Below are 25,828 nucleotides of genomic sequence, written 5' to 3'. Positions count from 1 at the left end.
ATCATTAGGAAATTTGTGACCAAAACCTTGACTCTCTGGTAGAAAAATTCCCATCTTAGTATGCACAGAAGTAGAACAACAAGTACTCTTATTCATTGAAGTGTGATGTTTAAAAATGCCAATGTCCGATTTTTTTTTTTTTTAATGGGAGCGTCCACTCGAGCCATCTCATTTTACGGGTCAAACTGAGAGGGCCAGCACATTGTCAGAATTACTTCAAACTTCACAGAAAACAAGAATAATAATAGTGAATCACAGACATGTAGTTTTCTATTGGGAATCCTATGAACGTGTGATTTTTCGATGTCGAAATCGAGGAACAGTTTCATTTTTGTCAGGACCACAGAAAATTTAAACTGAATTGAAAATTTAAAAAAAACGAGGTGGTAAAGGGATTTCCCAACAACGACATCTGAAAAGAACATTACCTTACACGAAACAATGAGAAAACACGATTTTGGTGAACCTCCACTAAGTTCACATGCCCAAAATCCGTCACAGCAAAAAAGAAAGAAAATAGTGGCCGTTTTTCTCGCTTTATTAACATACTGTACCTACTTCAAGGAGAGCTTGAGGTAATATTCAAGTACTTTTAATACCACTCACAAGCAGGCAACATCATGTTATGTAGCTAGCTAGTGTTAGGACTAACGTTTGTATGTAAACATGCTGACATTCCTTTGATTCATGCTCTAAAGCTTTGGTAAACATTGATTTGTGCGCGTGAATAAATGTTGACGACGATCAACAAATTAGTTGACGACGGCGAGCAAGGGAGGTGATGCACCTGTCACAATACCCAATGCTGTTGGTCGACGGCAGGGCAGTATGTCAGAGAGTTGGCGTTCATATGTCACATTACATGGAAGATATTTTTTATTTTTGGGTCCTAGGACTATTGTAGGGCCAAATCTTTGGTCGTGTATTATGTCACACTCCAAGAAGTTTTGTCGTTCCCAACACAACATATCGGCATTGTAGGGCCGGACCTCAAAATCACATGTGATAGCAAATCGGGCCAATAACTGGGCTAAAATCCTGTAGTCTGATCAAGGCATTAAGTGTGTGGTCAACATTGAGTTGGGGCGAGCAACAGACTCATTCTGACATGAAACAGACTGATTCTGACGTGAAACGATATGGTAGCCAATTAGGAGGCAACATGAAGCTCAAGTGAAACTGAAACTGGTTTTCTTGAGTGTCTCCCAAGTCATTTGCCAAAATAAAAATGCCAAAGAGCAGAAAGACCTTCCTCTTGGTTCTTCTTTGTATTTTTTGTCAGTCTGGATTCCCTGTGGAACCATGGTCCATCTCTCAGATCAGTCTTGCTACTACGACAGACATTTTTATGGGTGTGCTGTATAGTGTGTTGGTCATTTTAAGAACAGTAAGCACACACGGCAATTTTCTACCTCATCCTGTGAGTGGTCTCTTACATTTGAAAAATCAGTGAAGATGTTAAAAATCATGTGCAGCCCGCTTTTCTTACGTACAAATCGTAATCCATGACAGAGATGTGCAGGCTGACGTGGTCCATGCTATCAGGTGGGATGTCAAAGATGATGGCCTCGTTGTAGGTGGGATTCAAGGTGTTCTTTTTTATGCTGGTCTTCTTCTTCTTCAGACGTCGCCCATCGCATATAAGCGACACTTTGACGTAAGGATCTGGATAAAAGGAGGAAGAAAAGGTCATGAGGGGACACAAACATTTACACACTGCTGTCTCACACTCTGTGGTCTTTTTTTTTTTTTTTAACCTGCTTTGTTTGGCTGCTAGGGCAAGCAAAATTTTCAATCTATATCCCTTTTATGCAATGGAGGGCCAAAAGCACGGAATCGTGTCCATTCCCACAATGCATGAAAATGGGTGTCTGGGGTATTTTCGGTGCATTGTGTGCATATATCAGACAGAAAAATGCCCATTTTGTGCATACTGTAATGAGTAATGTGGTTCTATGGAGCACTTTAATTCCTATAAATTGTAAATTTTATTTTTTGTCATCCTGAATGTAATGTTACAGATTGGTATCCAGTAATGGCGATCAGCAGATTTAGAAAGGTATTTTTCCTATTTAACGATTGGTTTGTATATTGAATTTGTAAATGAGTTTAATTTATACATTTTTGAGAGTTTTTTTTTTTTTTTGTAGGAGAAGATTCATTATTTTCTTAAGAAACTCAGGTGGCTGAGGGGTGCTACGAAGTGTTGGGATCCTTTTTTAGATGCTGTTTTTCATGTATTGGAAGACATTTCCACCTCGTATTTGAAGTTCTTGGGACAATTTATCCCGTGTCATAAATATGTTATTGTTAAATAATTGGTGTAGGTGGTCAATATCCACCCTGTTCCTATGTGATCAAATAAAGAGATGTTTTGTTAATTTCAAAATCTGGATTATGACAGATTAGGGATCTGTATCTTGTATCTATCCGTATCTTCTAGACTTTTCCACCAGGCTGTTAAGGTAGATGCGATTATCGGGTTCTGAAAACAGTTATGGCGTTTGGTTGTGGTAATAAATGGGAGTTTGATGCTATAGCAGTAGTTCGATTGCAGCTGTGTTCATATGGCTTCTAATTTGACAGTTATCTTTTATTTTTTTACTGTTCTGAAAAATAGAGGCGCTAGTATTGACCAGAAATGTTAATGAATTCAACATCCATCACGCCCTGGTGCCCTTCCTGTTTGCATATTTTATTGCACTATGTAATTCCATGATGGTTAATTGGGCGTCAAGGTTGTCTTTAGTTTCTGCATTTGATTGAGGAATGTTCAGATCATTAATAAAAGTTTACATTTTTTTTTTATCTGGGTTCTTAGAAGATGCAAACAAACTGCTAAAAACGTTGTACTCTTTTCTAGTTTGTCCTAGGTCCTATTGATTTTGAATTGAGATAAAAGGGGGTGGCACCAACTGGAAAAGCAATTGGTCACTAATTATGTAGTGTAATGTCTTATTTTTTCTTGTGTATTCATAACTTCAAAAGGGCTCTAAGGAGATATCCGTGTTTTGTTTCTAAATACATTAAATATGTTTGAAGATAAGTCCTGAAAAATATGCAAAGACACAACAATATACTGTCGGCACGGTGGACTACTGGTTAGAGCGTCTACCTCACAGTTCTGAGGTCTGGGGTTCAATCCTCGACCCCACCTGTGTGGAGTTTGCATGTTCTCCATGTGCCTGCATGGGTTTTCTCCGGGCACTCCGGTTTCCTCCCACATCCCAAAAACATGCATGGTAGGTTAATTGACAACATGCATGGTAGATTAATTGACAACTCTAAATTGCCTGTAGGTGTGAATGTGAGTGCGTTTGGTTGTTTGTTTATATGTGCCCTGCGATTGGCTGGCAACCAGCAGTGTCGTCTATACAGTAGTACTATAACTTAGAAAACAGAGTGTATGACTCTGATTTAGACTTGTTCTTTCTGTGCAATTCTACTACGCTGATTAGTAGGTGATGACATTTCTTACACATAAACTTCTTGATTGTGATCTGTGACCTGAAACCTGAAACATACTCTATCAAGAAGAGATACCAGTTTGTGAGTTTTATTTTATTTGTTATTATTATTTTCATGCTGTCACTGAGGAATGTACATGCTAGAAGCCTACTACGCCGTGGCTTTGTTTCTTTTGTTGTTGAAAAAAACATGTTCAAAATCCTTTTAGTTTTGCAGTTGTATGCATTTTACATGCCTCGATTGGTTGAAATACATTTTTGTTTTTTTCAAAGTTTGGTAATTTAAATAATAATTTTTTTTTAATTGGTAATGAAGCAAAGTTTAACAAGCTCAGTTAAATGAGAGATGAATATTTTTTCAAACTAGGTATTGTAAGTTACATTCAACTTAAATACTCTATTTCATTCCATCAGGAGCTCAAATACAACTCCACTGTGGATGTTCAATAAGAGAATATTTTTTAAATTATTATTCTTTTAAAGTTCTGCCAATAAAGTTCTCAGAAATACGCTGTGCATTGCTTTTTTTGTTTGTTTTTTTGTCTGGAATAATAATATTTGAAATTCGTTACTAATATGTACTTTAAAGCATAGTCAAGTTACCCTTAGGTGAGTGACCGCATAATGCTAATGGGAAAGTTCATCTTAGTGTTAATTTTTTTAAAAAAAATGAACAAAAAATGCTTAAAGTTTATGCATATACCGGTAACTGTATTACTTTTACTAAATTGCTTGTTTTATGTATAGTTTTTGAATAAACTGTCTTATTCCAAACACATTTTGCTAATTTTTTTTTTCGAAACACATTTTGCTCAATTTCTTGGAACCAGCTCAAAGAAGAAAAAAATGTTTGCTTTCAGAAAAGATGTCTTACTGTAAGCCTTTTTTACTAATTAAAATTCACAAGATTAAAATGATTAAATTAACAAAAAAATTCTTTAATCATGAAAATATTCCATTTAATTTCAGGACACATTTCCTACATAACATTCATTTCTTGCAGAAGTGGGTAGGAACATGGTACATTTACTCCATTAAATTTACTCAAGTTCCAGTAATTTTTATGAAGCTTACGTTTTAATTTTACTGCAGTATTAATGTGAAGAACTGTACTTTTACTCCATTACAATAATCTACATGCCACTCGCAACATTTATCAATAATTGTGTGTGCGATCTATTTTTAGACTTTCGTTTTTATTTCTACCAATCCACTGTGGGTGTGACAGTGATGTTTGACTCAAGTTCCCCAATCAAACGAAACAAGAAAGTCACATGTCCGTAGACAAAGTCTTCTATTGGGCTTCGCGGGCCAATCAAAGTGACTCGTGTTTACTTTACAGACGACGAAAAACAACAGCTTTAACATGTAGCATAGTTTTGTCACTGCACAAACTTGTATATTTCATCCCACTTCTAACTTGAGAACACACCTTGCAATAAGTAATAATAATAATAATATTTTGTTTTGGCTGTGTATATTGCATCGTTAGCACCATTTTATGGCCATAAGTAATTGTAAAACATGCATCTTCTGGGGTACATTCTGTTTTCACTGTCTCGCTATCACTCTCGCTCTCTCTCTCTCTCTCTCTCTCTCTCTCTCTCTCTCTCCCTCTCTCTCTCTCTCATACACACACACACTATCAATAAGTCTGCTCAGCAAACAGCTTCTTCATTCAGTCATTTTAGTAGATAAAGAAAAAAATGTTTCTGTAAGGCCCTACGCGTCTGCTGTTGGGTTTTTTTTCACTTAAAAATTGAAATGGTGGCAAGTGTGTGTGGACTTTAATTGAAAATGAGTTTGAATGTGATCTGTTGCTTCTGAACACAGCAACATGCCAGTTATAAGAGGGAGTGCATCTTTGTGCAACTAGATTTATTTGGATTTATTTTATTTAAATGTTATTTAACCAGGTAAAAGACCAGTTAAAACAGAACATCTCTTTTACAATGGTGACCTGGCCAAGAAGGCAGCAAGTTAAATGTCAAGTCCAAGTCAATAACTTTCAAGTTTATTTCAGTTGTTTATTTTCACCTCCCCTCTCAAAAAGATACAAAAATAAAGTTTCACTTGAGTTGTAAAAATATTAGGTAACATTAATGGTGGAAAAAGTGTGAGAATTATTTATCTTGGTCAAAATTATTTTACAACACAAAACCAGGGGTGTATAGACTTTTTATGTCCACTGCAGCCTTGTTCCTGTTTTTGTAATCTGCCTGGTGAGCTTACAGTATTGTGCTGTTTAAGTAGAAACAATATTGTTTAAGACTATTTCCTGGCGCTAAATTTGCCTTAATTATTTTCCAAAGATTTGATTTATTTTGTTTTTAGATTAAGTGATATTGTTCAGCAATAATCAGAATTTATTTTATTTGACGTTCATGCTCTGGTTTAAAAAAATAAATCAGAAGTTACTCACTAGTTACACAGTACTTGAGTAGTTTTTTTTCACTGAGGACTTTCTTCCTCCTACTCAAGTAATTATTTGGAGGACTACTTTTTACTTTTACTTGAGTCATATCATTCTAAAGTAACAGTACTACAATTTCACCAAATTTGAGTAAATAGCTTATTTCTAGACGGGCTTTTTTGCAGTGTATACGATGCATGATTAGCTTCCTATATTATTGCAATTATATAAGTCAAATCTGCACTCAGAATTAGGGGTAGAACCTAATAAGTTTTTTACTTTTTCCAACTCATGTTGCGCATGCACATTTGCATATTTCTTTTGTTTATCTTTGTTTTGTTGTGTTTCCTTTTTTTCTTATAACCTATCCTATTTACAGTGGGTAAAAATGGGCAAAAAGTGGGCAATATGGGGTGATGTGTGTACATTAATGAGGAAAATGATTTTAGCAAATGGCTGCAATATAGTATCCATCCATCCATTTCCTGTACCGCTTATACTCACAAGGGTCACGGGCCTGCTGGAGCCTATCCCAGCCATCTTCGGGCAAGAGACGAGGTACACCCTGAACTGGTCGCCAGCCAATCGCAAGGCACATATAAACAAACAAACATTCGCGCACACATTCACACCTACGGGCAATTTAGAGTCTTCAATCAACCTGCAATACAACAAATAGTGAAAAATTGAAGGGGGTCTGAATACTTTCCGTACCCACTGTATTTGTTTTCAATATGTTCAAAAAAGGGAGAAAAAAAAGCTCGGTCATCCAGGATGGGCTCAGAGTACAGGCGCTGCTCTCCACGTTGAGAGGAGCCAGATGTGGTGGCACGGGCATCTGATTAGGATGCCTCCTGGACACCTCCCTATTGACATGTTCCGGGCACGTTTCACTGGGTGGAGGTCTTTGGGATTACCCAAGACACACTGGAGAGACTATGTCTCCCGGCTGGCCTATAAACACCTGTTGATCCCTCCGGAACGGTTGGACAAAGTGGCTAGGGAGAGGGAAGTGTGGGCTTCCCTGCTAAAGCTGCTGCCCTGGTGACGGATGGATGAGGTTTTTTTCATTTATTTTTTTAGCTACCATTTATATTGTAGTTGTTGAATGTTATGCCTGGTAAATTATACAAATATAAAAGGATGAATGCATTTTGGAATTCCTCGTTCTTGTTGAAAACTGTGAAACGTAGAAAGCTTTGGAAGTCTGCATTAAAGCACTCTGTGATGCTGGATTCTCATTTTTATGGCATGGTCAAATAAATTTGTCAAGCATTGTGTGCAAAACTATATTTATTAATGCGATAAGATTGGATTTGTGGACCTCAATCCCTCCCCCAATGAAAGTCTTACCACGAGACACCTGGTACTCTTTGCAACTGAGTAAATAAAATCCCAGCCACTACAGTACATTATAAGTGGAAATACAGTCATCTATTTATAGTCTACTTTATGTACATAAGTCATGAAACCCAGATTAAAATAAAGGTAAAAAGATTAAAATGATGGTCGATGTTGAAATTTCAATTTCAATGTCATTAAACATCAGGAGGGAAAATGCCACAACAAATCCCAATTATAATTGAACTCTGGCATTTAAAGCACAGTAAATGTCACATTTAACAAGTGGTATCAATGATGCAGGAAGACATGGGATGGCAGACGATTAATTTAAAAAAAGAACGTTTCCGACGACTTTCTGACAGTGGCTTGATATTACATTATTACGGAATAAACAGAGAGACTGCCACTTGTGTGTTCATTTGATTAAAACAACAGTAAACACACACACGGCACGGTAGTCGACTGGTTAGAGCGTCAGCCTCACAGTTCTGAGGACCGGGTTCAATCCCCGGTCCCGCCTGTGTGGAGTTTGCATGTTCTCCCCGTGCCTGCGTGGGTTTTCTCCGGGTACTCCGGTTTCCTCCCACATCCCGAAAACATGCATTAATTGACAACTCCAAATTGCCCGTAGGTGTGAATGTGAGTGCGAATGGTTGTTTGTTTGTATGTGCCCTGCGATTGGCTGGCAACCAGTTCAGCGTGTACCCCGCCTCCTGCTGGGATAGGCACCAGCACGCCCGTGACCCGAGTGAGGAGAAGGGGCTCAGAAAATGGATGGATGGATAAACACACACACAAAAGCACAGACAGACACGTACAAATAGACCAACACACACACACACACACATGTGCATGCATGCACGCACCCACACACACACACACACACACCTGAGTATCCAGTGATGTCCATGGCTTTGAGGTTCCTACACTTGATGACAGTCAGCGTGAGTCTTCCAGCAGTGGGCAGGTAACAGAGTGAAAACATGATCTCCCCAAGGTCGACACTCTCCTGAGGAAGAAAAAAACACACGCGCGCACACACACACACACACACACACGCATACACACACACAGACACGTATAAAAATGTAAAAATTGTTTTAGAAGCAGGTTTTGGTTCCCTTTTCCTGACAAGGTGCTAAAATATGTTATGGGGTAAATAATAATTACCATATTTGACAAATTGTTAGATTGGCTGTTGCGAATTTGGTAGAACAAGCGGACTTCAAGTTGATTAATTGTGTATTGAAGCAGTTGAGGGAAGATTGCGATGAATTTGCTTTCGAATTTGCTTTCTCAGGCTACATTTAAACTTTGTTCTCGGTGGTGGGGATTTTAGCCATTTGTCTCTCCATATTCGAGTTTTTTCCTCACAGCCTATCACGGTATCCATGACAGGCCGTAGGCGGAAGGGGCTGATTAGTCCCGGACGGTCAAGTGTGCATTGTGTTTTCAGCCTGCGGTTTACCACAGATGCCAGTGCGCTGCCTCCTGGCCTGTTTTTCACATTTTGTCAAGGCATTCTACATATGAAACGTAGCGGCGGGCAGCTTCGGAGCACATTTGTGACCCCGACAGAGTTGAATGAAGCTCCCCTCCTGGGCCCTGCTCCAGAATCTGCGTCAGCACAGGGGGCCACTTGCTGCCACTCAATACATTTTTGATAATATTAGTTTGCTGTAACGAATTCACTAATCCATCTCTTGCACCAAAACATGCTATTCACTTACAGATTGCACTATGTGCTTGCACTCTCTTCCTCTCCCCCCGCCCCTTGTCTTCTCTCACACACACACATATTCAACATTATGCGTTATAAACAGGTATGTTTTAAACACAAGGTTTAGCTTTAGAAGAGTTGTTGGCAGCGAGTATTAGATGCCAGGAGAACACTTATGCTTACGGTCCCACTCGAACTGCCTTCAAGTTTTAATACGCCCTATTATGTACTGTCAGTTTTAGTTGTCTTGACCCCATTTTACTACGACCAACTAGGTTTCTCATCTGTTATGTGGCTGCTGTGACAAATGTTTTGACAATCACATCTCGTTAAGCATCCATGGCAATTATGGCCTGTCACATTTGCCCAACCCATTTTGTCCACGGCGGCCATGGCAGCCCTATTTCAGGCAACAGTGTAAATGTAGCCTAAAGAAGAACAATGTGAAAACAACTATAGCTAGAGGTGCAACAATTAATTAACTAATCGATTATCAAATTAATTAATTAACAATTTTGATAATCTATTAATCCTTTTGAGACCTTATTTAAATTAAAATTGGCCAAATCCTTGGAATTTCAGCCTGAGTAAATATTAATATAGTATCATATTTATTGTAATAATCTTTGTGTTTCATCAAAATAAGACATTTACAAATGTATTTTAGTTTGGAAAACAACATTTTGGCCTATTTTCTGACATGTTACAGACCAAACCAATAACTGAATCATAATCAATTTATGTTTGTGCATTTTCTGCACTGTAATTTTGAAATAATGTCATGATTTTAAATAAAGGGATGCAAAGTAAAAAAAAAAAAAAAGAGATTCATCGATTAATCTAACAAATAAAAAAATAATAAACATATTAATGCATTTTTTTAGATTGTTAGTTGCAGCCCTAGCTACATCCACACGATGGAAACTCCTCTGGGTAGCATTATTCTATTCAGTATACTGGCATTTAAAAGGGAGTTCAGAATATTCAGAAAACAATTCTCCCATCACATTAAAAAAAATTGTTGTTTCATTTTCCTCATAGTAAATCATGTGACAATGTTGTCAAATTAATCCCGGTCACACAGACCAGCAAAAATACAGCAAAATATGCATGCCAGGCCAGTAGTTGGCGATGTCATTTTGTAAAGAAGCACACATATGTATATGCACCATCATTGTTCGCCCTTATTGGACGTACTCAAAAGTGTTGTTTGAAAAACGTTTGTCAACTTTTCTAATGTTATGTTTGTAAGTCATGTGAGTCTCTGGAAATGTTAGTCGTGTAGTAAATATTCACTTTGATTTGATTATTATAAATGCAGACACAACCACAACATTGTGGTCCACCGTTGTTGTTTTGGTTGTTAAGTACTTGCATATCTACACTGAACACTTAACACACATACTGTACATATTTTGACAGACAGTTTTCAGCATTGCAAATGAATTGGCCAAAGCAAGACAGTTTTTAAATCTGTTTTCAGTAAAAAAATAGTGAGATGCCTTTTCATTGTGAAGGTGCAAGCAAGGCAAAAGCAGGTGCATGTCATTGCACACTCACAGATGAACATGTGACATGCATGACTTCCTGTGCTGTGGTGAGAAATTTTCTTTGAAAGGTGTGAAAGTTGAGCTGTGATGTGAGAGCACAGCCATCGAGTTTTGTAAAAGCATCAAGTGACACTGATGGGCTGTGGCAGAAGTTGCACTGTTTAATGCGTCGCACCCTTTTGACAACCGTGAGATTTTTTTTTACATTTAGCTCAAACCAGCTGCAAAACCGCTGCAGACGTTGGCTCCCACACGTTATATTGATAAAGCATTAATGCCATATGAAAAGGATTTACTGTTTAACATCAAGTCTAGACTGGAACAGTTACATGTTTGCCTCGCATACAAGAGGTTTTGAGTCCCTCCATTGTGCAGTTTGCAAAAACATGCATGGTAGGTAAACTGAAGTCTCTAAATTGTGAGTGTGTGTGTGTGTGTGTGTGTGTGTGTGTGCCCAGCGACCAATCCAGGTTGTACCCTTCCCGACGATTCTCTGTGACTCTAATGAGGACAAGTGCGCTAGAAAAGGGATGAATAAAAGTCTATGAATAAATGTATTAGGTCAAGGAGTGAAGCCAACCCCAGATTCTTCATCAAGGTTTGGCAAGATGGGAAATTATATTTTTAAATTAAGTACACCTCTAAATCTGCACCAAATTTTGGAGTTCCTCACAATCCCTTAAAGGCATTAAATGATTTTTGGAGTCATTTTATGTGTTGCATTGAACTGGTCTGTGCAGGAGTTTGGAAGACAGACAAACTTAAGAAGAAATCACATAAAGAGACCTCAAACTATGTATTAAAAGTATTATATTGTAGTACTGTATTCTTACGCTGGTGGCATATTCGATGTCTCTCCATATATTTGTTTCGCGGGACAGGTCCGACGTCTCAAACAGGTTGTCCATCACCACCTCCCCAATCATATCGTGTCTTGAAAACCTGTCGAAGTCGAAGACGCTCATGTGGAGCTTCCTGACGGCCAGCTCGTCGTAAGGCACGGGAAAGTGGAAGCTCTCGCTGAAGGTGGGGTTGAGGGTCTTCCGGTGGACGCGCGTCTGGAACTTCTTGCGGTCGGGAAGCAGGTAGATCTTGACGTAAGGGTCGGACGTGCCGCACAAGTCCTTGGCGGGAAGGTCAGCCGCACTGATGATGTTAACGAGTAGGGCTTCGTTGTCGTAGTCGTACTTCAGAGAGAAGTTAATCCTACCACAGTTTTTGCTGCTGCCTTTCTTGGAGGAGTCCTCGGAGTCCAACGTTTTCTGCTGGTAGAGCTCCGGCTGAATGCGGCCGATGCTTGTGGATTTTTCCTCTTTGTCCAACATGTAGTCGTTCCCCAAGTCTAGGCTGCCAACCTGCATCTGTCGAGGAAGGTGCCTTTTGAAGGAATTGTGCCTGCAATGAGACGAGTGACACAGGAAGTCATGGAAATGAGCAATGGAAATTTACAAATAATTTGGAAAAGATAACATTCAATAATAAACCCAAAGTTTTTCAATTTTCTAAACTTTGTAACACTTTACAATAAAGGTATCCTTATTAAGAGTTTACTAATTGCTAGGTACATTGCTACCACTATGTACCTAGTAGGTCTTCATAAAATGGCTGTGACAGGTCATTGCAAAATGCCGCAAGGATAAAGAGTTACAGCAAACTTAAGATCCTCTCCAAAAAAAAGTATGTCAATGTCTATACTGAACTATAGACATTGTTGTTCTTTTTGCATATTGGCACCTAAGTCAAGTTCATCCAGGTATTTGTGACCATGGAAGTATGCTACCATACAACTTTATGCGCCAGTTATCAGAAGCTAACGCAGTTTATGGCATTTATTTTTTTGCATTTGTGTGTTAGCGACTCTTTGCTTGTCCAGCCTCATATTGGCTTAGGTGAAGTGGTCGACAAAGGCAACAACACTTTGACAGACGGAAGATGGGATATTTCTCTGATAACACAAGGAGATGTAAAGGTGACCATAGTTTACGAAAAAGGAAAAAGGCGGATTTTGGCCCAGCAACCCGTTGTGAGGGTGGGGTTGGTCATTTAAATTAGCCTGATTGTGACATCACAGTAGGACCAAAATCTCAACAGGTTGCTAAATGACACATTTTCTGACATAGCTCACCAAAACTGTACTTGGTTGTGTATTTTTGGACTTCATATCATTAATATGTATTGTCCTATGTCAGGTTCAGAGGTCAGAGGAATTATTGGCAAAAGGAAAATACAGGACAAAATTAGGTGCATACATTTCCCAGTATATCATCACATTATGTGAAACAATCATCCTTCCTTCTATCCAGCTATCCATTCTCATTCTGGGCCCATCCCATTTAACTTTGGGCGACAGACAGACTACAAACTGGACTGGTTGCCAGTCACAGGGCCCATATAGAAAGAGACAACAATTCATCCCCTTTTTTGCACCATCACTGCAAGTGAACCGCTACACCACTAATGACTTTTATATACACGTAATTAGAAGCACTTTATCTGCATGGAAGGACAGGAAACCAGAGGCACACGGTGGTAGATGACCACAATATACTGCGCAGGCCATATGGCCTAATGGCTAAGGCGTCTGACTTGGGAGCAACTGATAAAGTTCAGCTATCATATATGATAGGCCTCACCCTAACTGCCAGCACCATATAGATATATAACCACTAGAGGGAGCCTCGGGTGGGTGATCCGCATGCAGACATAGCCGCCATCTGTCATTTCTTCCATTCATTTGAATTGAGGTATGTGTGTCTGGCTCCAATAAATTAATCCTAATTTGTTGAATTCTTTACCGATTTTGACATTGTTAGAAACATTAGACATGCAGTTATGATACAAGACTTGTGGGTAATTTTATAAACGGGACTTTCATAAGAAATTACTTTGTTTACAGTCAAGCAGCACCTGAAGTCGTGCTGGGCGATATATCGGGAAGCTCGAGTCAATCCATATTTTATTAATGCTCAATATAAAAAATGGGGATCATCAATTTTATTTTCTATACTTTTTGCTACTCTGCAATACTTCTGCCAACATGGAGAAGATGCTAACACAGGGGTGGGCAAACCTTTTGGCTCAAAGGCCACATTGACTTTTCAAATTTGACAGGGAGGCCAAGCCAGGACCAGATGCTTACATATAAAAAAATAAACAAAACAAAAAAAGGCATTGTAGTGTTAATACTTAGATTTACTTTTAATGGGAACAGTGTTGTTTTGTTGATCACCTGGCTGTTAGCATAATCAGCATGCTTGGTAGAAAAGTGACGGTTGATGTTATATTCCTCTAAAACCGCAATGGTTTCTTAAAAAATTAGACATACAGCCTTTGACCAGACTTCAGTGAAAAAGTATCTAGTAGTCCATTCTATATTAAACACTCGGCACTCACTGTCAACTTTTCTTTGCTTTGGCCCACTCATAGTTGAAGAAGGGTTCAGAGCAGTAGCGGAGTAAAAACAGTACAACCAAAGTTAAGTCAATGTATCACTGTACCTACTCCGCTACCTGGTGGAACCACTGGGCATTACAGGACAACCTGGTGGAACCACTCGGCATTACAGGACAAGGTCAAATTAATGTAGTCATGATGTTGATATGATTTGGGCGATTCTGTACCAATCTTTGGCAGGCCGGATTGAAATGATCAACGGGCCCGATCTGGCCTGCGGGCTGTAGTTTGCCCACCCTTGTGCTAACAACTCGTGAGCCATAAATAGTCACAAGAAAGGGCACGACGATCACTTGGAAACAACTATAGTCTGCAAAACGTGTATAAAAAAATGTAACGACGAAGACAGGCATATATGTGTAAAATCACCTGAAGAGCACGTTATCGAGTGTGATGCATGTATCACATTAAAGAGAGCTGTGACTCCATGCCGCTCCTGTAACGTAAACAGAACAATGCCAAAGCGCAGGTAGCAGTCGTGGTGGTAGTTGAAGCACTTGCGTTTTTGCGTTCGCTCTGTGAACAGGGCGGGAAGATAACACGATAGTAGTCTGTCATTCACGGATGAGATAGAAAGTGTTCACGGGGTTTTGTTTGCATTACAATTAGCAGCTAAGAGCTAGCATCATTGCGTAAGCGATCACCCAAATAGCAGTAATAAGGCCGGCCGTCGCTGTCTGAGCTAAGTTCAGGACATTTGGGTTTGCACAGTGTGGCATTCTGAAGAATCGGTATTTCCTTTCTATTTTTATTCGCTTAATTTACAGATCACAGCATTGTATTTGTTCAACATGACGGCAAGTTTCTTCATCGCGTCTTCTTCTTCTTCTTGATTTCCAGCAGACTGCGCATGTTTAAGTGCATTGCTGCCACCTAAGGGTTAAGTGATTAACACAAACAACAGAGCCAAACCCTATCCATCCATCCATTTTCGGTACCGCTTATACTCACTTGCGGGCGTGCTGGAGCCTATCCCAGATGACTCTGGGCGAAAGGCGGGGTACACCCTGAACTGGTCGCCAGCCAATCGCAGGGCACATGTAAACAAACAACCATTTGCACTCACTTTCGCACCTACGGGCAATTTAGAGTCGCCAATTAACCTACCATGCATGTTTTTGGGATGTGGGAGGAAACCGGAGTACCCGGAGAAAGCCCACACAGGCACAGGGAGAACATGCAAGCTCCACATAGGTGAGGCCAGATTTGAACCCAGGTCCTCAGAACTGTGAGGCAGATGTGCTAAGCAGTCGTCCACCATACTGCACAGTTGAACAGTATGCAGCCCAGCACCAACCTGGAGTAAAAGGAGATGCCAGTTTGCTGTGTGGCATACGGTTGCACAAATGTGGTTAATGTTGAGAGCAAAGCAAAGCAAATTACCTTTGAACACAGTTTGTACGTTCATTCCTTACAAATTTGAGTGTAACTGTAATTAGTTGTCCACCAGTGAAATGCTAACAGCCAAAGCATTAGGCTAACATTTGGTCCTGTTAGCATAAGCTAACCTGAGGACTGACGACTGGCCAAACTGTCCGGTTTAAAATTGGACCCTTACCCTGATCCCTTGATTTTCCATCTCCCTTGATTTTCCAGCTCATCTCCAAAGACTGACCTTGTGACTTGTTGATACTCATTGCAAAACAAATTGATATTGGAAACTGAAGCCTTCTGAATTGAACTGGTAAATCATTATAAAATGGTATTCGGGATAGAAATGTTGTCTCACATTGAGAAGGACCTGTGATTATAATAGCTTCACGCACGTTAGGCAACATCTATATACTTAAAGCTCAGACTTGGTGCGTCCGTTTTCAAAGAACCGCCCTCCTGCACGCCCCCGAACGCTCCGGCATGTTCCCGCACATTTTAAAAGAAAACATTATAAAACACTAGATGAAGCCTGAACTTCGAGAGTGAATTGGAGCGACGTGACCGCCATTTTGGAAGAGAAACTTCCACCCCTCCACTCTATTCATCTACATATTTAAAGCTCAAGGTTTGTGTGTCCGTTTTCAAAGAACTTTCTAGAGCAAAAACGTTTTCTTGCACGTTTTTGAACGTTCCTGCACATTTTTGCAAATTTTTCACATTCCTGCACGACTCCAAGGTTTCAACGCCCTCTTTAAATACCAAACTAATAATACATGAGAGGTAATTCTTACTATTACATGCGACCAAGGACATGTAAAGACATGCAGAAACATGGACTATTAGTGGAGGCTTATTGCAAAACGTGCAGGAACGTTCAAAAACGTACAAGAAAACGTGTTTGCACTAGAAAGTTCTTTGAAAACGGACACACAAACTTTGAGCTTTAAATTTATAGATGAGTGGAGTGGAGGGGCAGCACTTCTTCAAAATGGCGGTCACTCTGCACGTCGCTCGAATTCACTCTCAAAGTTCAGGGTTCAGCTAGTGTTTTATAAGATGTCTTTGGTCAGCACCAATGGCTTTCTAAAATGAACATTTCAAATGTTGTTTTATTCTCCAAAGCGTTTTCTTCATCTTAGTACAAAAGTGTAGTTAATTCATGGTTAAAGGTAACATATTTCAAGTTGATAAAGTCCAAGTTGAGCAGATGCTGCTCACAGCTAATCAGTGATGACAAAGTGACACTGATAGCATGCCTCTTGTAGTGCCACACGTACGAGTCAATGCCGAATGCCTAATGAGTCGTTGAGTTAAAGCCCCGCGGGGGTGTACTCCTGCTTTAATTCAAGGACAAAAGGATTTAAAGGATGACGAGCCAGCTGTCGCTCAACATGCTGAAAACACACAATCGTTCACAACAGTTTGTCCCCTTGGTGGAAGACATCCGATGAAGTCGTCACATGTAATTAGCTTCACTATAATGACTTGCAAGATGCACATGCCTTTGAGGTCGCTGACTTGTTCCACAACGGGTTAGAAACAACCCACTTTTGTCTGAAATTATCTAGGATTATCTAAGAATGTGTTTAAATAACATGCAGCATCAAATGTGAACTTATTCTCCTCACCAATAAAGCGCGACAACAGGGCTCTTCAATGAAAGGTTAAAGGAACATCGAAATGTACAGTATGCATTATAATTCTGTCCCAAATCTCACTTTCACTGATAATCTTTGTAATCGAGTCTGTTAGTTTTTAAAATCAGTCGTATCCGCCTGTGCCTCTTTACGTCCGCTCGTGTTGGTCACGTAAGATGATACATAAAAAAGTAAGCCCACAAACTAGCGAACATTTGTTTAAAACAAAAAAAAAAAATTTGTTTTTTTCTTCAGAAAAAAAACAAATGATGCGCCTAAAATTCCAAGAAAAAGAAAGCTGCATTTATTTATTTATTTTTATTTAATATCGCTTTTATTTTTCCAAATTCACTTAGCTTTAATAATTTTTTGGAGCGTGTTTGCTAGGTTTTTTTATTATTTTTTAAATGCTTAGTTTATTTTAGATTTTATTATTTAGTGTAAGCATTTGTTCTAGTTGTAATTTTTATTACAGGGTATTGGATGTGAGATTAGAAAAAGAGCACAATAAGTACAGTGTGATAAAAACTCAACAAAAGAAATGTATTAACTCAACTAACAGAATATGTCAAATGTATTTTGCATTAAAGTTTACTGCTAAATTATTTTGCCCCAATTACTGTTTATTAACCGATTGTTGTTTATTTGGTATTGTTTAATGACAAAGAAAAAACAAACAAACAACAATTAAGAAATATCACTTGAGAAGGAGGGCCGTTGTACTCGAAAAACTCTGAAACTGAGAGCTACTTCTTGGGTACTGATTAATGTGAGGGACTATTACTTGCTATACATTTCTTAGGCTGCTTCAGGTTCAACTTCATGTCAATTACAGGTCATTCTTCCTACGGCTTAAGCTGACTATTATTTTTTTCCATAAATTGAACTGATTTAGTATTATTTTGATGTATATACAGTATAGATAAAAATTGCTTTTACATCGTAAAGTATTAGATTTGACTTCCCCCATAGTTAGCATTACAAAGGCTGAGCTCTTCATAAGTAGTTTCTACACTACTCCACCAAAATATTGCTTTATGTGAAACCGATCTGTGGCACAAAACAGGTTGGAGGCTGCTGCTCTACAGGGTTTAAAACAGGATAATGACTTGGCCAGCCTAAAAGCTTTAATATTATGTCCTTTATGAACACTTTTAATTAGTAAATGTAAATGTAAATGCCAACAGTTTGACCCTGGAAGAGAATATTTTGTTTCCATCATATCCGATGAGAAACCAGGGTGCATTGTGTTGAACCTTTCAGTCTTAGAGGTTGTATTAGTAAGTCTGGCACACAGGATGTCTATTAACAGTGCACAAACACACATGTGATAACTAACCTGGTAGAGGAAGCTGGCTCTGTGGTTTGTCTCTGCATGCGCTGTGTGCGACGTAGGAAGTGCTCCCTCATGGAGAGTTGAACATCAGTGGGGATGTCTGGAGATGTATGGCTTATCTTAACTGCAGCCTCTAGGAATCCCATCGGGCCCACGGGGTCCTTCACTTTCTCGGTTGCCATGGTAACCGATGGCTGCTGCTGCTGGGGACCTGGGGACGACGCCAATGGCAACGGGCGAGGCAGCTGCAGTGGGTGATGCTCCGGGCTGGGGGACGGCGCGAGGAAGCTGGCTTTGCGCCGCTGAGGCGGACCGCACCGCTTCCAGGAACCAAAGGCCAGGAGGCCCAACAGAACCAAGCCACCGAGCACAAACACACCAAGCAGGAGGCCAAAAGTAGCGTCTGGTGGCGAGCCGTGGGGTCCGGGAACACAATATGGATGAACAGATGGCAGTGATGAGGGCGAGAGGACAAATAGTGACAATATATTAGGTCTATATTTTTGCACATAACCCAGTATTTCCATGTAACACTGCAATTCACAACCAGATTTCATTCATTAAGTAAGAAAAATACTTTTTTGACCTCTATTGGGCAAAGACCATATTTGCCAACTCAAGCAGAAAGGAAAAATAAAATATGCATGGTTAATTATAGTAAAACAGACAATTAAAAAACAATATCAACAAAAAACAAAGTGGTATAGCTGTCATAGTCGCGAATCAGGGACGGGTGCAAAAAAACTAGGACATGCAAACTGTCAAATGACTATTTAATTGATGAAAAATTGAATAATGTAAATGGACTGCACTTATACTGTATAGCGCTTTATCTACACCATTACAGTGCCCAAAGCGCTTTACAAAGCCACACATTCACCCATACATTCATACACCATTAGGCTACTGGGAGCAATTAGGGTTCAGTGTTTTGCCCAAGGACACGTCGATATGCGCACAGTTGGAGCTGCGATTCGAACCAGCGACCTTTCGGTCACTGGACGACCCACTCTACCACCCCTTTCCTATTTCCTCATAAGGGTCACAGCCGGGTGTGCTGAAGCCTACAACCCAGACTGGTCGCTCGCCAATCACAGGGCCCATACAAAACCATTCACACTCACATTCACACCTGTGTCCAATTTATAGTCTGCAATGACCCTAACATGAATGTTTTTGGAATGTGGGAGGAGGCCAGAGTACCCACAGAAAAATACACAAGCACGGGGAGAACATGCCAACTCCGCAAAGGAAAAATTATAATAGTCCAACAAATTACAGGTTAAATATGATCCATTTGAATGCTAACCCAAGAAGAGTCCTGGGATGAGAGACGACGTGTCAAAAAGGCCAACAGAAGAAGTAGCCTGGTCACATCGGTTTAGTTTGAATGCTCTTGGAGTTGAACACAAAGGCTTGGACACGGGCCGAGGACGCTGACAAACTAGATGCGCGGGACCCGAGGGAGAACAGGCAAACCGCTGTTTCTGCATTCCATGTAATTATATTTCAGCGTCTGATACCTGGAACGCTCCCCATTCGACCAAGTTTGAATTCTATTCCCTACATTTTGCAGCAATGTTCTTTTCCACGCACTGCGTTGACTCTAATTTATCTAACACAGATGAGTGCTGCTCTCAGAAGATGCTAGTCTGCATGTAATAGTGCACAGATAGCAGGAAGCCGCTTTAGGGCACACCGAATTAGCTTTTTTCATTTTTTTTTCAGAATGTTTACTGAGCTAAATCTCCCCCCGCTAAAGACAAATAGAAGCTGTTGTAACCTGCAGGCAAGGATGAGTTCACTCCAGATCGGTTTTCGGTTTTATTGAGAGAAAAGAAGATTGCTTGCTTGTGGTTTATATCTTTATTATGTTCACTGGTGAGGCTGTTTAATCTTTGAACTCACACCATTGACGAAATGTGAATGGACAATAAGCATCTGTTGTGGAGATGGGGGGAGTCTAGGGGGCAAAAGCATGAAGTGACTATCACAGCTTGACAGATCTTAACTGTTACCTACTTGAACAGGAACAAATTGCTTTCACGCCGAGATGACTTTCAAGTTCCACACTTAATTGAACGGCTCTCGTCAGCTTCTTCTTCTTCTTACTGTGAACGTCTCATTAAATTGTGACGCACGAGGCGGTGTCATGTACAGTAAGAAATACATTGCAGAGGTAGGGCGTCGAATTCCCCCTGTAGCATCAGCCGTGTCTGCCGACATCATTTTCGGTCCCCTTCTTGTGCCAGTCTGCACTCTGCAGACGGCAGACTTTGGAAAGGTCAGGATTCAAAGAGTGGGATAACTATTTATTGATTTCAAAGCCATTTTAAATGTAAGGCACATTTGATTAAATTGTTGCCCATGCTGTGAAAGCAACCACTTTTCGGCTGGCTTCCTGGAAGAATGGCGTTTGGCGGCTTGACAACTGGGGCTTTATGGCGGAGTGGGAGGGCCACTGGCATCTATGGTCAAAGGTGATAATTTTCAATCCTTGCTGGAATAACATTGTGTTTCCATTTGGCTTTTAAACAAAAATACGTCTTTCATAATTCAAATGTCATGTAACTCAAGTTATTTATACAGCACTTTTATCATGAGCCGCCCTGCAGTAATATGGTTGGAGCCTCGGTGGCGCTTTGTGCCCTCTCTCTGCCCTCCCCTCTCTCTTTCCAGCACTTTCCTCGGCCACGCACCTGTCACCAATCAGCCCACGTTACCACCTGCATTTAAGCCAGCCTGATCCCAGAAATCCTTGCCAGAGTATAGCAGCTTCTCTCTCGCTACAACGACTCCCCAGTCTCAATTCCTTGCCATCGTTCTGCCCTTCGTGTTCATCCTTGTCCTCAGTGTATCCTCCGTGTCCCTCGTCAAGTGGATCTCTGCCACCTCGCCGTCAAGCCAGCCGCCCGTCCTCGTCACTGCCTGCCACGTCTTCTCTGCCTCAATAACCCACCAGCGCATCTCAAGGACCATCCCCAAAATTGTGAAGCGTGTGGGGGGTTTAGTTTGTTGCCCCTTCAAAACTGATTTATAGAAGGTTTTCAGGTATTCTATGAAAATGCTGTGGTATGGCTTAATTTTTCTCACTTTATTTCTGAAGTGATATTAAACAGACCTGCCACAAATAAGAATTTGCATCCAGTAGTAATCGAGTATTCTACTGACAATTCTTTCAGAATAATGAAGTATAGACCCTTTCCAAAAAATTAGAATATCATGGAAAAGTTTATTTCCATAATTCCATCAAGAAGTTAAACTTTTATTGATTATAGATTCGGGACCCAAAATGTAACAATTTCAACTATTTATTTGTTTATTTTTACATAATTTGGGCTTCCAGCTAAAAAAAAACATGAAATCAGGAATTTTAAAAAATAGAATACTGTGAAGATATCAGCCCAACTTTTGCAGGCCATAAATGTTTTAAACTGAGTGTCACACACTAATCATCTATTAAACTCAAAGCACCTGCACAGGTTTCCCCAGGTGTCATTAAATTGCTTCATCTTGGTTCAATTGTCTTAGTTGGGTTCAATATGGGCAAGACTGCAGACTTGACAACTGGCTTGAAGACCATCGTTGATACCCTCCATAGGATGGGTAAGCCACAAAACGTCGTAGCTGAGGAGGCTGGCTGTTCACAGAGTGCTGTTTCCAAGCATATCAATGGAAAGTCTACTGGAAGGACAAAATGTGGCAGGAGACGATGCACCAGCAAAAGAGATGACAGTGGGCTTCAGCGGATTGTCAAACAGGAAGATTCAAGAATCGGGTGAAGAACAGAACCCACGCTGCTTAAAGTCCAGCGTGAAATATCCACAGTCATGATTTGGGGTGCAATGTCCAGTGCAGGTGTTGGTAAACTCTGCTTTCTTAAATCCAAGGTCTGCACAACAGTCTACCAGAATGTTTTAGAAGACATTATTTCTGCTGAGGGTCTGTATGGAGATGCAGATTTCATCTTCCAGCAGGACCTGGCCCCTGCCCATACCGCCAGAAGAACCAAACCCTGGTTTGATACCCATGCCATCACAGTGCTTGACTGGCCAGCCAACCCGCTGGATCTAAGCCCCATTGAGACTCTATGGGGTATTATCTATAGGAAAATGAGGGTGCACCAGACCCAAAAATAAAGAAGAACTGACAGCAAGCATCAAAGAAATCTGGGCTTCTTTAACTCCCAGGTAATCCCAAAGGCTGATGGATTGCCTCAATGCCATGGCGCATCGAGGCAGTGATTCAAGCAAAGGGATTCCCAACCAAGTATTGAAGATTAACAAATCGTTTTGAAAGTACCATATTTTTATTGATTTTTTTCTACAAAAACTGAGAAGGAAATTGTAATTTCTTCACAGAATTAAAATTTTTAGAATTCCTGATTTTGGGGTTTTATGAGCTGGAAGCCCAAATTATGTAAAAATAAATAAATACTTGAAATTGTTCAAATTGTGGGCCCTGGATCTATAATCTATGAAAGTTTAACGTTTTGAATGGAATTATGGAAATAAATAAACTTCTCCATCCATCCATCCATCCATTTTCTGAGCCGCTTCTCCTCACAAGGGTTGCGGGCCTGCTGGAGCCTATCCCAGCTATTATCGGGCAGGAGGCGGGGTACACCCTGAACTGGTTGCCAGCCAATCGCAGGGCACATATAAACAAACAACCATACAGAATCAGAATCAGAATCAGAATCAGAATCAGAATCATCTTTATTTGCCAAGTATGTCCAAAACACACAAGGAATTTGTCTCCGGTAGTTGGAGCCGCTCTAGTACAACAAACAGTCAATTTACAGAACACTTTGGGGACATAAAGACATTGACAAAAAACAATTGTGCAAAAAGATGCAGAGTCCTCTAGCACTTAGAGCAGTTCGAACGACTAATATTGCAATAGTCCGGTGCAATGACCATTGTGCAAAGGGCGCTGAGACTTCAAGGAGTGTATGCGGTTTAAAGTGACAAGTAGTGCGATCATCTGGGACAATGTCGGTTGTGCAAATGTTACAGATACTCCTCAATCAGTGTGCAAATGGAGCAGATGCTACTCTGGCATGAGTGGCCAGTATATGCAAATAGTGCAGCATGGCGAGACAACTACAGTGAGTGCACAAGTAATAAATAATTGGCCCCACAGAAATGTGACAACGAACTCAAGTCAAAAAATTGCCAGCTTGTTGTAATGGAATTATAGGTTAGGTGTTTAAGAAGTTGATCGCAAGAGGGAAGAAGCTGTTGGAATGTCTACTAGTTCTAGTTAGCGTTGATCGGTAGCGCCTACCTGAGGGAAGGAGCTGGAAGAGCTGGTAACCGGGGTGCAGACGGTCCGAGAGGATTTTGCACGCCCTTGTCTTAGTTCTGGCAGCGTGCAAGTCCTCAATGGTGGGTAGGGGGTTACCGACAATCCTTTCAGCAGTTTTGATTGTCCGTTGCAGTCGGAGCTTGTCCTTTTTTGTAGCAGCACCAAACCAGACTGTGATGGAAGAACACAGGACCGATTCGATGACCGCTGTGTAGAACTGTCTCAGCAGCTCCGGTGGCAGGCCGTGCTTTCTCAGAAGCCGCAGGAAGTACATCCTCTGCTGGGCCTTTTTGAGGACGGAGTTGATGTTGTTCGCCCACTTCAGGTCCTGAGAGATTGTAATTCCCAGGAACTTGAAGGTCTCGACGGTTGACACAAGGCAGCTGGACAACGTGAGGGGCAGCTGTGGCGAAGGATGCCTCCTGAAGTCCACGATCATCTCTACCGTCTTGAGCGTGTTCAGCTCCAGGTTGTGTCGCCCGCACCACAGCTCCAGCCGCTCCGCTTCCTGTCGATATGCAGACTCGTCACCGTCCTTGATGAGGCCGATGACAGTGGTGTCATCTGCAAACTTCAGGAGCTTGACAGTCGGGTTCGCTGAGGTGCAGTCGTTCGTGTAGAGAGAGAAGAGCAGCGGAGAGAGGACACAACCTTGGGGCGCCCCAGTGCTGATGCTGCTTGTGGATGAGGTGGCCTCCCCCAGCCTGACCTGCTGTGTCCTGCCCGTCAGAAAGCTGTAGATCCACTGGCAGATGGCAGGTGAGACGCTGAGCTGGAGAAGCTTGGTTGAAAGGAGTTCAGGGATGATGGTATTGAACGCTGAGCTGAAGTCCACGAACAGGATCCTCACGTAGGTCCCTGCACTGTCGAGGTGTTCTAGGATGAAGTGCAGTCCCATGTTGACTGCATCATCCGCAGACCTGTTCGCTTGGTAGGCAAACTGCAGGGGGTCCAGCAGGGGACCTGTGACACTCTTGAGGTGGTCCAGCACGAGACGTTCAAAGGACTTCATGACCACAGATGTCAAAGCGACAGGCCTGTAGTCATTCAGACTAGAGATTGCAGGTTTCTTGGGGACTGGAATGATGGTGGAGCGTTTGAAGCAGGATGGAACTTCGCACATTTCCAAAGATCTGTTAAAGATCTGAGTGAAGACTGGAGCGAGCTGGTCCGCGCAGACTTTGAGGCAGGATGGGGACACATGGTCCGGTCCTGTTGCTTTGTTAATCTTCTGTTGTTTGAAGATGCGTCTCACATCCTGTTCATGGATGGTTAACGCAGAAGTCAGAGGTGTGGTTGTGGTCGCGGACCTACGGGCAATTTAGAGTTGTCAATTAACCTACCATGCATGTTTTTGGGATGTGGGAGGGAGAAAAAAAACACAAGACAGCGAAAACACACGAGTGCCAGGGTTAAGTACCCCAGGGGCGTGTCTAAGAGGGACGGAGAAGACCACACCCATACTGCTTGGAGTCAGATTAAGACAAACAATTCTCAAAATCTCACAGTTGCGTTTGTAAAGCTGACACACTGACACAGACATCAAGGCATACATTTGGAACATTTCTGCAGAGTTCGTGAAATATAAAAAAATACATTTATCCTTGGTTAAACATCACATGAGAGTCCGCCCGGTTTGACTTTGCAGTTCCTCCTGACGCCTGCGTGTGTTGCCTTGTTCCAGCAATTGCTCCTATTCCGAGACAAGCGGTCTGGTGGAAACATCTGGCCTTTGATGCTTGGGATTTCAGACTTCGAGGGTAGATTTTAATTAGTTTAGTATCCACGAGGAGTCTCCTTGGGGGCAGTCTCACAGCAGGGCTGCTTGGAAGAATGCAGTTTATCAAGGTGTGGGGAGTCACTGTGTCACCTCAGTTTGCGGGGACCATGTCCGCTACACACTTGTACTTTATTTCTTTTTTTTTCACTGTATTTACCAATCGATCAGCTCTCAGCAAGCATCTATTTGACATGAAACTACATTCTTCTTCATGTCCTTTGCTTTGCCTCTTTTTGACGTAATATTTTTACATCGTGCCCCCTAGTGTTCCAACTGAGATACAGTTGGATGAAATTGTACCTTAATAACAAGATGACAAACATTTTTTTTATTAATGCCATATGTTTTTGACATTCACAAGAAATGCCATGTTTAAATTGAAATCTATTTATATTTGTGTTTAACATTTGCCTCACTAGAAATGTTAGTAGACAAGAATATGCA

At 41.0% G+C, this 25,828-nt stretch overlaps 1 protein-coding gene across 2 annotated transcripts in view; it reads right to left on the bottom strand.

The window, feature by feature from the left end:
• syt6a (synaptotagmin VIa) overlaps window positions 1-25,828 on the bottom strand; it is a 130,742-nt gene that overhangs the window by 14,154 nt on the left and 90,760 nt on the right. The window contains exons 2-5 of one of the 2 annotated variants that reach the window (XR_009769230.1): window positions 18,298-18,697; window positions 11,328-11,889; window positions 8,113-8,233; window positions 1,490-1,665 (exon numbers count right to left, since the gene is read on the bottom strand). Coding sequence is in view for 1 of the 2 variants with exons in the window: in XM_061686296.1 (XP_061542280.1) it covers window positions 1,494-1,665; window positions 8,113-8,233; window positions 11,328-11,889; window positions 18,298-18,697 (1,255 nt within the window). In the remaining variant the exon portion in view is untranslated. The remainder of the gene's footprint in view (window positions 1-1,489; window positions 1,666-8,112; window positions 8,234-11,327; window positions 11,890-18,297; window positions 18,698-25,828) is intronic. The other variant, XM_061686296.1, reaches the window with a different exon arrangement.

The sequence above is a fragment of the Phycodurus eques genome, chromosome 1 (genome assembly GCF_024500275.1).
Source record: "Phycodurus eques isolate BA_2022a chromosome 1, UOR_Pequ_1.1, whole genome shotgun sequence".
Lineage (NCBI taxonomy): Eukaryota > Metazoa > Chordata > Actinopteri > Syngnathiformes > Syngnathidae > Phycodurus > Phycodurus eques.
This window is presented reverse-complemented; position numbering and strand designations above follow the sequence as displayed.